At 42.9% G+C, this 14351-nt stretch overlaps 2 protein-coding genes across 9 annotated transcripts in view; one reads left to right on the top strand and one right to left on the bottom strand.

Annotated features, from left to right (window-relative positions):
* LOC135708744 (putative uncharacterized protein DDB_G0286901) overlaps positions 1–14351 on the top strand; it is a 197130-nt gene that overhangs the window by 13005 nt on the left and 169774 nt on the right. The gene's annotated exons all lie outside the window — the stretch shown is intronic.
* LOC135708757 (neuroglobin-like) overlaps positions 4366–14351 on the bottom strand; it is a 193795-nt gene continuing 183809 nt past the window's right edge. For all 8 annotated transcript variants that reach the window (XM_065230903.1, XM_065230899.1, XM_065230902.1 and 5 more), the window contains one exon: positions 4366–5712. In XM_065230903.1, the coding sequence (XP_065086975.1) occupies positions 5494–5712 (219 nt within the window). In that variant the 3' untranslated portion in view covers positions 4366–5493. The remainder of the gene's footprint in view (positions 5713–14351) is intronic.

Below are 14351 nucleotides of genomic sequence, written 5' to 3' on the forward strand. Positions count from 1 at the left end.
TGATCAAAGTCCGTAGTTTTACCACATAATATGAAAGTAGATGTTAATTGATAGTAGATAGCGTTGTAATCTTAAAATTGACGAAAATCCATATGGGACTGATATGCGATTATAGGCAGTACCGGCCCCTTCACTGAGCTACCATTTTTGGAGAATATCTGAGAGACGTCATTAAAATTTATGGTTTAAGATTTTCAGAATCTTTGAATACTCTTTAATCAACCAAAGAATTTCTGAAAGATGTCATTTTTATTTATGAACAATTGGAGATCTTCCGAATACTACTTGAACAACCTCTTGAAAAAAATATCCAGAGGACTTGACTGAAATCTTCGTCTACCTATACATTTTTTGAATACTTCCTGAACAACCTGTCGTCTTGGGAAAATATCCGAGAGAATATCCTATAACTTCTACAACGTTCCCTGAACATCTAAAAAATTATCTTAAATTCAAGAATAAAAATGATCCAACTTCTACGAAGTTTCCTGAACTTCTTCGATGTTTCATATTTTTGTTCAAAGCTCACCTAATTCAAACAAGATCTTCACAAGTTCACAGATGTTACTTCACCGAAATTCCAGAAAAAAAACCTCATCCTTTTCTATGAATATTCCTGAACATCTGGGATTTACAGAGGTTCAAAAAACTTCCAGGACCTTCATTGAACTTTTTTGTAGTAAGATCCTTGACAAACTGCTACGAAGTTCTCTAAACTGGAACGAAGAAGTAAGAAGCTTGTTTAACTTTTGCGTTGAACTTTACTGCTCTTCCCTGATTTTTTTCCCTGCACTTCTATGAAGTTTTACGCAATCCTAGAAATTCGATCAAATAGTTACGAACTTCGCAAAACGCCTATAAAGTTGTTGAGCTGTTAAAAGACCATCAAACATCAACAAACAATGTCCACGAAGCTTCCCAAACATGTACGAAGTTTCCACGTCTATGAAATTCCCAAAATTTCACGAAGTTTCCTGAAATCAAAAGTCTTACGAAATTGTTTAAGGTTAGAACAATCCTTGAACTTCAAAGAATTTCAATTTATTTGAAAATTTCTACAGATTTCGCTAAACTTCTACAAAACTCTCTGCACCTGAAGTTCACTGAAATGTTTCGAAGTTCGGTGAGCCTCTACAAAGTTATCTGAACTACTACAACATTTGCTACACTTCTAGAAAGTTTCTTATACTTCTAAGTAATTTCTTGAAGATTGAAGTAAGATCAAATAATAATGTTCCGTTAACTTCTCTAAACTCTTGTACAGCTTCAATTTTATAAATCTGAACACAGATCCCCACCCGGGTCAAACATTTGAAAAGTACCGTTGAAGACATTTTGTCCATCTGGATATGAAGATTTGTTTTACCTGGCATCCCTGTTCTAGACACTCGCTCGAGCAAACAAAATGAGGAAAATCAAATGGCCCAGTTAGCATGCCATGGAAAAGGGCAGTAGCATGCCGCATCATCACCCTCCATGCCGCGGCATCGAAAACCGGAGAAGCATCCTACCGCACCGACACGCTTCCGTGTCATGCTTAATTATTTTTGTCCTTTGTCGTAACGCTCAAATTTGGTTTATTTTCATTTTAGCAAATACCAATTTGTGTGCTTCTTTCCCTTTTTCTTATTCTGAGTTATTTCAACGTTTACTCCAGCTTGTGCTATGCGGCAAATCTGTTCACAAATTCGTGCGTGTCTAACAAAACTAAAAAGTACAGGAGTCCCCAGAAGAGCACTGTGGGTGGTTGGTGCAGTCTAACCCCCGTTGTTTCTCGGCTCTTATCTAATCAATTTGACTGTTGGTTGACACTAATCACATACAAAATATTAACTCTTCACCGCACACTTCGGGAGATTCCTGTATTCTCAACTGAATGCATAACACTATCAAGCATTTTTTTTCGCACAGGAGAAGATAGATTGAGACGTGATTCCATGTAGAGTTTTGACAAATGTTCAATTACGCAATTACTGTTCCGCGGAGGCTGACTGACGGAGAATAAATAATGCTTCCTTCGTCACTTTTTTTGTTCTCTGGAAAAATGGCTGAATCTCTTTTTCCCACGATGTCTCATCGGACAACAGAAAAATAGCCACCGTAAGCGTGCAGATCTGTCACATTGATTATGATTTTCTGAATCTCCGACCTGACACAAGAGGGGAATCGCTGATTCGAGTGTATGTGTGTTTGTGTGTGGGTGGGTCGGAGATTGAATGCGAGAGATTATAGTCTTGAGTATTGTCATTTGTTACCAGTCCTTCGGTTCGATTTCTGGGAAATTTGAAATTGACTTTACGAGCGGTTATCGCCACGATTGAAACAAATTGGTGCTTTTTCGAATGGCTTTTTATGGCGAATATTGGACTGTCGTCGATTTTTTTTTGGTTGGATTTTAGGATTATGCCATCTAGAAAATTAAATTGAATGAGGGCTTTGTATGCAAAGTGATCACAGTATGCTGTGATTGCCGATTAGGTCGCAGTTTGCTACGATGCGATAAATTGCCTTCAAATTGAATATTAAATTGCTACTTGAAAACACTCGGTTAAGGTTTTCCGATAATTTCTCAATCCACTGCTTGTTAGCTTTTGCAAGCCAAAGTATGGTGGCAACGGCTTTCATCAAGTTTATTCGAAATCGACGACAGATGATCAATTTAAACATGTACCAAGCTGAAACGTGGAGGAAAAGGGCTGAGCCTGTCAAATTAGCACCAGAGCACCAGAGAAATGCGGCTTCACTCGAGTTGTTCGCAGATGACAGTCCTGTGGATTTTACAAGGCAAATCGGCCATTTGTGGATTCTATCAATCTTTTCCTTAAAACCGTCTCAAAAGGTTGCTTTGCAAACGAACCACCATCCGTCTCCACTACAACTGCATCATGTGATGGAGGCCATTGCACCTCATAATAACGAGACATTAACACACACCACAGCCCGCTTCAATAAGCTCGTTCATCTTGTTGCTGTCTTATGACGATTCGATTACCATACGTAAAATATGCGTGCATCTGCCTGCCTGTCAACCGTCATCATTATCAACGGCTTCATCTCGCCTCGTTGACTCGGCGGAACAGGGCACGAAGAGCTCATTATGGCATTATCAATCATTTCGGCTACCAACAACAACTCGCAAGAATTGATGAGCCTTATCACATCGTGCAGTGAAGTGAAGTGTGCGTACGCGACGGGTGCCCTGTATTTGTATATTTAAATTGAATTCAGGCAAGTCATGGCCAACTTTCGATGCGAAGGATTTCAAATTCTCCTTTACTTTATGGTGTGCTTTCCTCGCGCTCTTTGTCTTGGTTGTATGGTATGCAAGGTTGCAAATACCATCACAGCTAAAACAATGTTTTTCGCATTTATGAAATAATTAGATGCTATGAAAGGGTGATCAAACTTTTCGATTTTTTTTCCCAATACAATATAGTAACAGGTTGTTTAAGTTAAGAAAAACAACATCAAACGCACTGATGAATCGATCATTGTAGTCAGGCCCTTATGATTCTGAACGCTAGATAGTTTTAGTTTGTATGATACAAGAAAAGGTTGCAAAGTATGAGTCTGATATATAAACTGAGTCACAACACGCGATCAGTTGATCGCTGAGTGAGTGAGTGAGTAATCGCTGATTGTGACTATCAGGAAGCGAAATTGCCAGGTTTTATGTGTCAAACACATGCTTTGCAACCTCTTCTTGTATCTCACAAATAAAAAAATATGTTCATAGCATCTAATTATTTCATAATTCAGAAAAACATGTTTCAGCTGTAAGGAGTATTTGCAACCTTGGCTGGTAAATAGTTTAATAAATGTCAACCTGTTGCTCCAGCTCAGAAGCACTAAATCGAAGTGACCGGCTCTTAGCAGTTATTTCCCGAGCTCCACTGCTTCTCACACATCCTGACCCACCTCGAAAAGTAAGTTCTAGCGCTTTTCGACTCTTTTGGACCAGCAACAAACAGTAGTTGAATGCAAGGTTGCAAAGACTCATTTCAGCTAAAATAATGTTTTTCGGAATAATAAAACCAAAAGATGGTATGATGGCATGTTTTACTTGTAACTTACAAGAAGAGGTTACAAAGTATGCGTTGGAAACATAAAACCTGTAAATTTTGCTTTCTATGAGTCACAATCAGCGATTTGCTGATCGCTGAGTGAGTGAGTGAGTGAGTGAGTGAGTTTGTGAAAAATCGCTGATTGTGACTCTCATGAAGTGAAATAAACAGGTTTAATATGTCAAACACATTCTTTGCAACCTCTTCTTGTATCCTACCAATTCAAAATTTGATCATGGCATCTAATTATTTCATAATTTAGAAAAACATTGTTTTAGCTGAAATGAGTCTTTGCAACCTTGGTTGAATGTGACACTCACTTACCTTCGGTCTCCAGTCTACCCCAACCATCCGTCGCCGCCGACTAACGGGTAGAAGTCAACTTCACCATTCCCGGCCTACTTTGATGGGATGGTTTCTATTCCCGTTTCTTCCATGGCTTTCTATGCATGTCCTACTAACTGTACATATGTGCGTTCGCTCGGTTACATCTATACTCGTGCACACATGTAATGTATGTTTGTTCAATAAAAACGCTTTTCATGCTTCGGCTATATCGTCCGTCCTTTCCGTACAATTCCAGTGTTCAAGATTCCGCGCGCTCTGTCGCTATCTCTATCATCAGTCACCCACGCCGGGAACACTAGCTGCGCCGCGTTGTCGTCATCCTTGGTCGGTCAGCCGGTAAGTCAGGTGTGGGAGGGAGAGAAGATATCCAGTGACCGCTTTATAGATATGAAGATGTATGACATGGTGCTCGTCCGTCCGGTTTTTGCTGTGTCCCTCCAAGGTACGTTGCATATGCTCCGATGATGGTACGGTTCGGTTGTTGGCCGTTCAGGCGAAAAAAGTTTGTAGTTGCTGCTGCTGTTGCTGCTGCTTTTGGTTTCCGTCAATTTACTTCTTTTTTTAATCTTTTTTTTCCCTTTCGTTCTCTGTCTATTTATCCTGCTCCACTGCTATTTTGTTCCTGCTATATAAATGTTTAAATGCATACAAAAAAGTTTCGAGTGTCCTGCACAGTTCTGCTTATTTTGAGAGTAGTATACAAAAAGTGTTTGTGTGTGTGTGAGATAGAGAGAGTAGAGTGTCTTCTTGTAGCAATTGTTCATAGAGTAGGCGGGAAGGTTCTAGATTTTTTTTCAAGGAGCTGGCTGCTCTTCGCCCGTTGTATTTCACTCCTTGTTGGTCTTGTGTTCCGCGTTATTGTTGGACATTGTCTCACCATTTATGCTCGCTCCAGTTTTCACGATAATAATAATAATAATGATAATAACAGCGTGTCGTTCGTCACTACACACATGGCCTACTTGTCTCGTTTTCGGCTCAAACGGTTTCATGCTCACTCTCAACAACGGTTGGAATTTTTCGGGTTCTATGCTACATTTACTACGCTGCTGTTGTTGCACACTTTTTGCTAAGCTGTCGTTCAAGATGTCTTCTTGCCCCCACTGGTCGTCGGCCCCGCCCCCGTCGTCGACAAATTCGCATTGTTGACGTCCTCGTTATTGTTGGCACTTGATTCATACCCTGCGACCAGATTTTCGATTATGAATTTGATAGTCAGCTTGTAAATTCCTTCGACGTTTTGCGTGTATCGATCGCCCAGTGTGTTCGATACCGACGATAGGAAGGGTTCCTCTATTCTCTGCAATTGGTGAAAGAAAAAAACGAAGAAAAAAAAACACGAAACCGTTAGTATGCTAATGTTAACAATTTCATTTCGGTTATGTATTGAAATGCTTGAGCAGACATACGGAACGGCGTTACGTAGCATCTCTATCATCCGGCAGAGACATTTCCTGCGAAATATGTACTTCGATTTATTTGGTGGCCTTTTCTGGCCCTTTTATGCTGAAAAATAGTATCATCGTAAGAATCGATACGACAGTTTCTCGTTATGCATGAGAAAGCGGTCAGATGAAGATAGATGTCAAGTTCATGTATGCAGGAGGTGGCGAATGAAAATTTATTTCAGTAGTTTACAGCCCCAGGAACGTTTGGTTAGGTTAGGATTCTTTATTAAAGAGACTTAGAGCCATTGGCTGGTTCGTCCTTGGGAACCCAAGGAAGGTTCGCTCCAGGAAAGCTGAATTTGACAGTTTGTTCTACATCGCTAAGTGACGGGTGTTGCTAAGTTTTTATGGAGTACGATCCGTAGATAGGTAAAGTTGTTCCCACTGCAATAATTATTGCTAAATTTAATGCCCATTTCCCAAAAACTGTAATTCAGGTGATTGAAGTAGGCCGCGCTGCGAAAATGACATGTTTTTGTTTTGCTGCGTCGTTTTCGTTCTAGTGAAAATGTTATAAATTTTCAATTTCATTTTTAAAAAGTGTTAATTTGAAAGTACAGAAGTGATGTTGAAAAGTGCATTAAGTGAAAATGTACAAATTCTTATCCGTTCCATGTGGTGCCGACTGTTCTAGACTACGCGTAGTTACGCTCAGCTAAGTTTATTTACCTTTTCGTTCCTCTGTCCTCGATAGGAAATATCCATCTAATTCAAGACGATCATTTCAAAACTTTCTAAATACGCGCCAATCAAGTATTGCACTACTGCTTGGTTGAAAGTTTCAGTACATTATCAATGGTGTATATTTGCAGCGATAATGTATTAGAGCAGGGCTTATCATGTGTGAAAATAGCTTTGGAATGCTTCCGTTCTTGAAATGGGCTATTGTAGCTGCGGTAGAGCTGTCACCTTCTAACTCCCGAGTTCAAGCTTCTTGCATTCATGAGAAGTGATTGCAGGCAGATTTTATCCATAATGCCACTGCCAGTGGAAGTTAGGTCAAGGACGAATCTTCATTCTAATATACGATTCCACATACTATTAATAACTTTTTACACATGAGAACCTCCTATCGATCAGAATGAATTGTGCATATGTTTGGGATCAACAAACATTTTCAGGCGAAAAGGAGCAACAGGATCGAGCTGATAACGTTTCTTAATTGCAAAATCTGAAGACTGTTTTGAATAATATGTTTAGGTAATGGGCAGCAACAACGGACAGATAAACTACTTACAGCTTCTTTTTATTAAATGCTTGATATAACGATTGCCAGCAACGCCGGCTGGGCGTATCCTATGGCTTACCCTCTCTACTAACAAAAATCCACCCTTCCCGTGACACTTATGAGGGGTCGCAAAGTTCTTTGCATCTCTCTTAAGTAAGTGTCGGACTAAAATTCCTCCCATTTCCCCACCAGATGCAAGGACGTGGCCAGAACAGCTCTGGTCTGTTGGAGGGAGACACATCCTTTATCTAAGAGGTAGTAATTAATCACAAATTACTATCTAACAGCAACGGATGAAGGAGGATCTCCTTCTTAACAACAGTTTGGAACTCGTACCACCTACGAGATTGTGTAACCTGGTTTATGCTATGCTATTTCCCAAAAACTGTCATTCAAACAGTTATTTTGTTTTTAAGTTAGCCAAAAATTTGAGAATTCTTCTTCGACACTTTTAAAAAGACTCATAAAAATCTAAAAAATCCATAGAAATCTAAATCTAAACGGTAGTTCTACGGATAAACCCGTAAAACTGATCCACTCGTGGAGCTCCCGAAACAGGGTGATAGAGGACCACAAACCATGCAAAACATTGTTGTACGGTATACAGTCACCGCAGTATTATGGATCACCCACAATTATGGGCCCGTTAAATTTGATTAACACGAAGAACTGACTGACCCATAATAGTGACTAGTTAGCCCACAATACTGGGAAAACTGTACCTCAATCCTTGTTTATATAGGAGATATTAAAGTTTTAATATTTGTGGCAACCCTATCTTTTAACCACCCCAAAAAAACTTGAAATGATAGGGAATATCAACCATCATGACGACCATTTTTGGACTCTTCAAGCAATAATTATATATTTTTTGTAAGTTTACCGCAAACTGTCATAATTCTGCGCAGCGCCTAATTCCCCACATTTCGCCAAAATTTTGAAGTATATTATATTTTTATCTAAATTTATATTTTTCCTATTCACAAGTGGTTAATACCTACCTAGATGTACAAATAAATTCAAATTATAAACCATTTATAATTATCTTAGAAAGTTTAAAAACTGCGCGAAATTAGACTTTAGGTGTGCATAGTTATGGCATATTATGGTTGAGCTCTCCATATAATACACAAAACTGACAGACGACTTGAGCTATGGTGATCACTAGGTCACTGTAGCTTTTCAGCTCGTATTGCGATTACATAATCAGGAATAAGTAGATACGAGAAATCATATATCAGAAAATGTTTTGTAGTGATTTGATAAACCCTTGTGCCCAGAGATTTAGAATACATACTGAAAAAGAAAGATATATTTTAGTTAATTTTTTTACATATTCCAATTTCTGATACAAAGGGGAAATGGATGTAATGTCGGCCTAACTGCTTTTAATTTGGGCCCATACATAAATTCAGCAATCGACTACATTTTCAATATCGACCAAAAATATCCGTTAGTATCGTCCCAATGATAAAATAAAATTGATAAATAGCAGATTTTTAGCAATGGGCCCCATCTTAGATCCATAGGCCATCATTAGAGCCATTTCCCTTATATTTGTTGGGCCTTTCGACGTGTCTTACCTGTTGGCGCGCTCCTTGGCACCAAGGCGGTGAATTCTCCTCGTCAAGGCGGAAAACAAGCAGTTGGTCGACCAGTCCAGCGAATGCGGTTTCGAAAGCGGCAGAATAAAAGGAGGACAAATTTTAACTTTTCATCTTTTATTCTCCGATATTAACCGTGTGCAATACAAAAATTAACTGAGCTCATTCACGAATGGGCTGCTTTATTTACACTCATTCACCGATCCGACAACGTATAATAGGCGGAGCGTTGCGCGCTATTCTACGTTTTCTTCTTGTAGGTTGCCTTTGTTGGTGTGCGTCGCTTCTACTGCTGCCGCTGCTTCTGTTGGTGTGCGTCGTTCGGTTTCATTTGGCAGTCTTTCCGGAGCGAACGGTTCGGTCGCGAACATATTCCGCCCAGGCTGCGAAGAATTCACTGAATCGATGTTTTGGTCCTCATTGTCAGCAATCGGAAGGACGGATAATTTGGATACCGCTCGTCTATATATGCAACCTTCGACGTTGATGTCTACCGCTCGCACCAAATTGTCGGAACCTGGGTAAATCTGGACGACCTTTCCCATCTTCCAACATTGCGGTGGGATATCCTTCTGCTCAAGCACCACGATCATACCAGGGCGAATGTTTGGTTGTCTTTGGCGGTTTTTTCCCCTCAGTTGCAGGTTCAACAAGTAGTCCCGGCTCCATTGTCTCCAGAACTGCTCACGGAGGTACTGTAGATACTGCCATCTTGATAGGCGATTGGTTGGTATCTCATTGTAGCTAGGCTCCGGCGTGGCTATCAGAGGACGGCCAATCAAAAAATGGCCCGGTGTCAAAATTTCGTCGTCTGGATCTGATGTTGAACAGAGAGGCCGGGAATTCATTATAGCCTCCACTTGGCTAAGGACTGTAGCATACTCTTCAAAAGTCAATTTGGCGTTTTTTAGAGTTCTCTTCAGGTGATACTTAGCGGTCTTCACTGCGCTCTCCCAGAGGCCGCCAAAGTTAGGAGCTTCCGGTGGGATAAATTTCCAGGAGATCTCTTTTGGCTGACAGAAGGATGCTATCTCATCAACGGCATTGCGGCTGCGAAATAGGAGATATAGATCATGTAATTCGGATTTGGCTCCCTTGAAGTTGGAGCCATTATCTGAAAAGACCTCTCGGCAAATGCCCCGTCGGCTGACGAAGCGCTGAAGTGCAGCTAGGAACGCGGCGGTAGAGATGTCGGAAACTAATTCCAAATGGACAGCTTTCGTTGACATGCAGATAAACACCGCGATGTAGGCCTTGACAATTTTCGGTTTGTGACGACCTTCCTTCACAAATACTGGTCCGGCATAGTCAATGCCAGTTTTCAAAAACGGTTCAGCGGGTGTTACTCGGCAGGGCGGCAGATTTCCCATCAGTTGAATAGAACCTTTAGGCTTCGACCGGAAACATGTGATGCAGCTTCTGGTAATCTTCCTGACGGACGACCTTCCATCCAGCAACCAAAAACGTGATCGGAGAGCGGCCAATAGGGCAGTTGGACCAACATGCAGGTTCTCTTCGTGGTATGTACGGATGATTTGATCGGTGATCGGATGTTTAGGAAGTAATAGTGGATGCTTGGTTTCAAAAGGTAGCAGGGAATGTTGAAGCCTTCCTCCAACGCGCAGCACTCCATCGTTGTAAATCGGATTCAGAGCAGCAATTTTCTTACACGGTTCGTTGGATGTCACACGATGAATCTCGTCACCCAGAGCTTCAAGCTGAATGACCCTTACAATCAGCTGTAAAGCCGAGCGTAGTTCTTGGATTGTAGGATGACGTTGGAGGACTCGTTCGTTGCGAGATTTCAGTTGACAGTTACGGATAAATCGCTGGACCAACGCGACTACCCGTTGAAGCTTTCTGAACGAGCTGAACCTAGAAAATACTTCCATCTTCTCCTCGTTAACGACTGGAATGGCAGTTACATTTACCTTTTTCAACTCCGGAAGATCTTCATCTGCGATGTCATCGGGAAGTTCCGACTGGTACTGCGCGGTGCTTAGAAATGTCGGCCCATTCCACCAAAGTTCATTGGTGCTCAGGGCGTGTGGAAATTGACCTCTGGATACTAAATCTGCTGGGTTTTGTTTCGATTTGATGTACTTCCACGTGTAGCCTTCGGTGCTCTTCAAAATCTCTGCTACGCGGTTGCGCACAAACACTTCAAGGGATGATAACGGCTTCCGCAACCAGGCAAGTACCACCTGACTGTCGCACCACAGAACAACTTGCGATACATCTAGTTGAAGGGAGTCCAGCACTTTTACGAGTAGCCGGGCAAGTAGCCGGGCACCGAGTAATTCTTTGCGTGGAATGCTCAATTCAGCTATCGGAGTGACCTTGGATTTGCTGCACAGCATGTTGAGTCGAGCCTTACCATTCGGTAGGATACAGCGAATATAAATGACCGCTCCGTAAGCAGCCGCCGAGGCGTCGGAGAAGCCATGGATTTCGATGGTGGTGGCATCAGAAGAAATGGTGCATCGAGGAATCTTAATTTCGCTTACCAGGAGTAGGGCTTCACGGAATTGTTTCCAGGATTGTAGAAGTTCTCCTTCCAACGGGGTATCCCACGGGAGACCGGATCTCCAAATCCTCTGCATGATCATTTTGGCAATAATGGTTACCGGCGTCACAAGGCCCAGTGGGTCGAACAGTCTGCCAATTTCGGATAACACTGTTCGCTTCGTAGGATGGCTTGCTTCTCGATCGGTTTGATTGGTGCTGAACACAAATTCATCTCGTTGTGGGCTCCAGATCAATCCCAATGTCTTCATAACGTCGATTGAGGTGTTGTCCAGACGTACTAATTTCTCACGGTCGGCTTCTGGAACGTTTTCTAGAACTTCTGTTGTGTTAGAACTCCATTTGTGGACCGGGAATCCACCTCGTTCAAGTAGCTGTTGAATTTGGGTTTGACTTGCGATGGCTTCCTCTACGGTGTTCGCACCTGAGATGACATCATCGACGTAACAATCTAGGCGGATGATTCGTGCAGCGAGTGGAAATGAGTCGCCTTCATCGTCACAGAGCTGTATCAAACATCTGGTCGCCAAGAATGGGGCTGCAGCTGTCCCGTAAGTAACGGTTGTGAGTTCCAGGACACGGAGGGGTTCTTCCGGGCTTGACCGCCAGAAAATTCGTTGGAAACACGCGTGAAGTAGTGCCATACGTAACTGTCGAAACATTTTTGAAACGTCAGCAGTGAATACTATCCTATACTTCCGAAAACGTAACAGGATACTGAAGATGTCGCTTTGCAGTGTTGCTCCAACTAGAAGAACGTCGTTCAATGACTTCTCGGACCGGGATGCCTTGGCAGAGGCGTCGAAAACAACTCGAATTTTAGTTGTCGAGCTCGATGGACGTAGGATGGCTTGATGCGGGAGATAATACACTCGTTGATTGGGAGTATCATCGGCTTCGTTCACCTCTTGACAATGCCCCAATGCTTCATACTCATCGATGAATCGACAATACTGTTGCTTTAGCTCCGGATTTTTCTTGAATCTTCGCTCTAACGAAAGGAACCGATGCATGGCCAAGTTTCGGTTGTCTCCTAGCTCGTGCACCGATTCGCGGAATGGCAAACTCACCTCATATCTGCCGGTCTCATCTCGACGATGGGTAGACTGGAATACTTTTTCGCACTCATCTTGCTCGCTGGGTTGTGTTACTGACTCAGAGATCTCTTCCAGCTCCCAGAATTGGCGAAGGACTTCAGAAATAGGATCCGTCAGAGCAGCTAGACACTGCTGGGAGGTTGACACGTCGTCGATGTCTCCTGCAACTACCCATCCTAAATGGGTTTCTTGTAGTTCAGGTAACTTATCACTCAGTTGAATACGGCCCGTCTTTAGCAATTGCAAAAAATGGGAGATACCGATTAGCATATCGATATCGGAAGGAGTGTGGAAGTTGGGGTCTGCCATAAGTAGATCGGTGTCGATTGGCCACGCCGAAACGTTGATTTTCGTTGCTGGAATCTCTCCCGTTATCTCAGGAACTACGAGGCATTCGATAGTAGTACAGAAATCGGAATGCCTGGACTCCACCTCCACCATCATCTTCTCCTTGGCGTAGGTTTTGAACCCACCTGTTCCAGCGATGGGTAAATGTGCAGGTCGTCTTTCGGTGGCCAAGCGGTCAGCCATTGCCTTGGATAGGAAGTTGACTTGCGAGCCGCTATCCAACAGAACACGGCAGGGAGTTGTCCATCCACGAGAATCCTTGATTCGCACCACAGCGGTCATGAGCATAACGGTTTTGGCAGCTTTAGAATGGTTACACGACGCAACAGTTTCGGTGACTCGTTGAGACTCCGAGTGGTTCTCGGAAGAGGTTTGGCAAGCTGGTTCTTCATTGTGGATGGTTGGTGCCACCTCCACTGTATTCGAATCTGCTTCTTCATGCAACAGAGTGTGGTGTCTTCTCTGGCAGCGAGAGCACGTCTTTTTGGATGAACAATCAATGGCTCGATGACCAGGGCGAAGGCAGTTGAAACAGATTCTCAACTCCTTCACTTTTTCACTCCGTTGAGCCGGTGACATTTGATGGAACTTCGGGCATTCGAAATGGCGATGGTAGCCACTACATACCTGGCAGGAACTGCTGTAGGTCACAGTCGTTGCAGCGTGGGCTTTCTGATTAGTTGGTTTCGAACCCTGTTGTTGCCTTGGAAATGGCTCTTTTGCCGTCATCTGGTGCCGGTTTTGGAACCTTTCCAACACCTGGCATTCGCTTCGAAGAAAGGCCACAGTTTCTTGGTACTGGGGCAGCTTGGCATGCTGCTGTGTCCTCTCCCATAACTGGAGTGTTTGATCGTCCAATCGTGAAGTGAGGATCTTCGTGAGGATGAGACCAGATAGTTCATCAACTTCCAGTCCCTGGTACTCGAGACCGCCAACATGACGGATGAATGTCTTCACTAGCTCGAGTAAATCTTTATGGTTGCGGGTGGTCATCGGTTTCATCTCGAGCAAACCTTCGAGATGCGTATCGACGATTACTCGTGGGTTTTCGTACTGGTCACTGAGCTGTTGCCAGGTTTGCTTGAAGTTGTTGTCAACGATCATTTTTGCCGTAATCCAACCGGAGGCATCACCCGTTAGCGCCTTATCGAGATGATGCAGCTTAACTGCATCCGAATCGGCGCTCCGTCCGACAATATCCTCAAACATCATCCGAAATTTCGGCCAATTCTCTACCTTCCCGTCGAATGTGGGAACTGGAGCTCGCAGTGATTGCTGCTGGATGATCACGGATTGATTTACACCTCTAGCACCGGGAGGGGAAATGGTTTCGGTGAGCAGTTCAAGCAAGGCAAGCGTGTTGGTATGGAGAGCGTCGAAAATATCCAAAGCATCATCTTCCAGTTCAATCTCATTGGAGGGTGTGCAAGCAACTATTGATTGGTGAATTGAAATGAACTCGTTGTAATGAAGTTCAAGCTTTTTCGAAAACACTTTCAAGAGCGATGCACAAATTTTACTTGGAGTATCCTCAGCTTCTTCAAGTGTGCGACTTATCGTTGTCACCTTTGCCTGAATTTGGCGACGCTGGTGAACTAATGCTGCCTTGGCATCATCTTCTGCCTCCTGCTTGGTAAACTTTCTCGTTTTCGGCATTTTGATCCACTTTTTCCACACTGGAATTCAAT

This window comes from Ochlerotatus camptorhynchus, unplaced genomic scaffold (assembly GCF_037179485.1).
Source record: "Ochlerotatus camptorhynchus isolate MF236.1 unplaced genomic scaffold, CSIRO-AGI_Acam_v1.1 ptg000334l, whole genome shotgun sequence".
NCBI lineage: Eukaryota > Metazoa > Arthropoda > Insecta > Diptera > Culicidae > Ochlerotatus > Ochlerotatus camptorhynchus.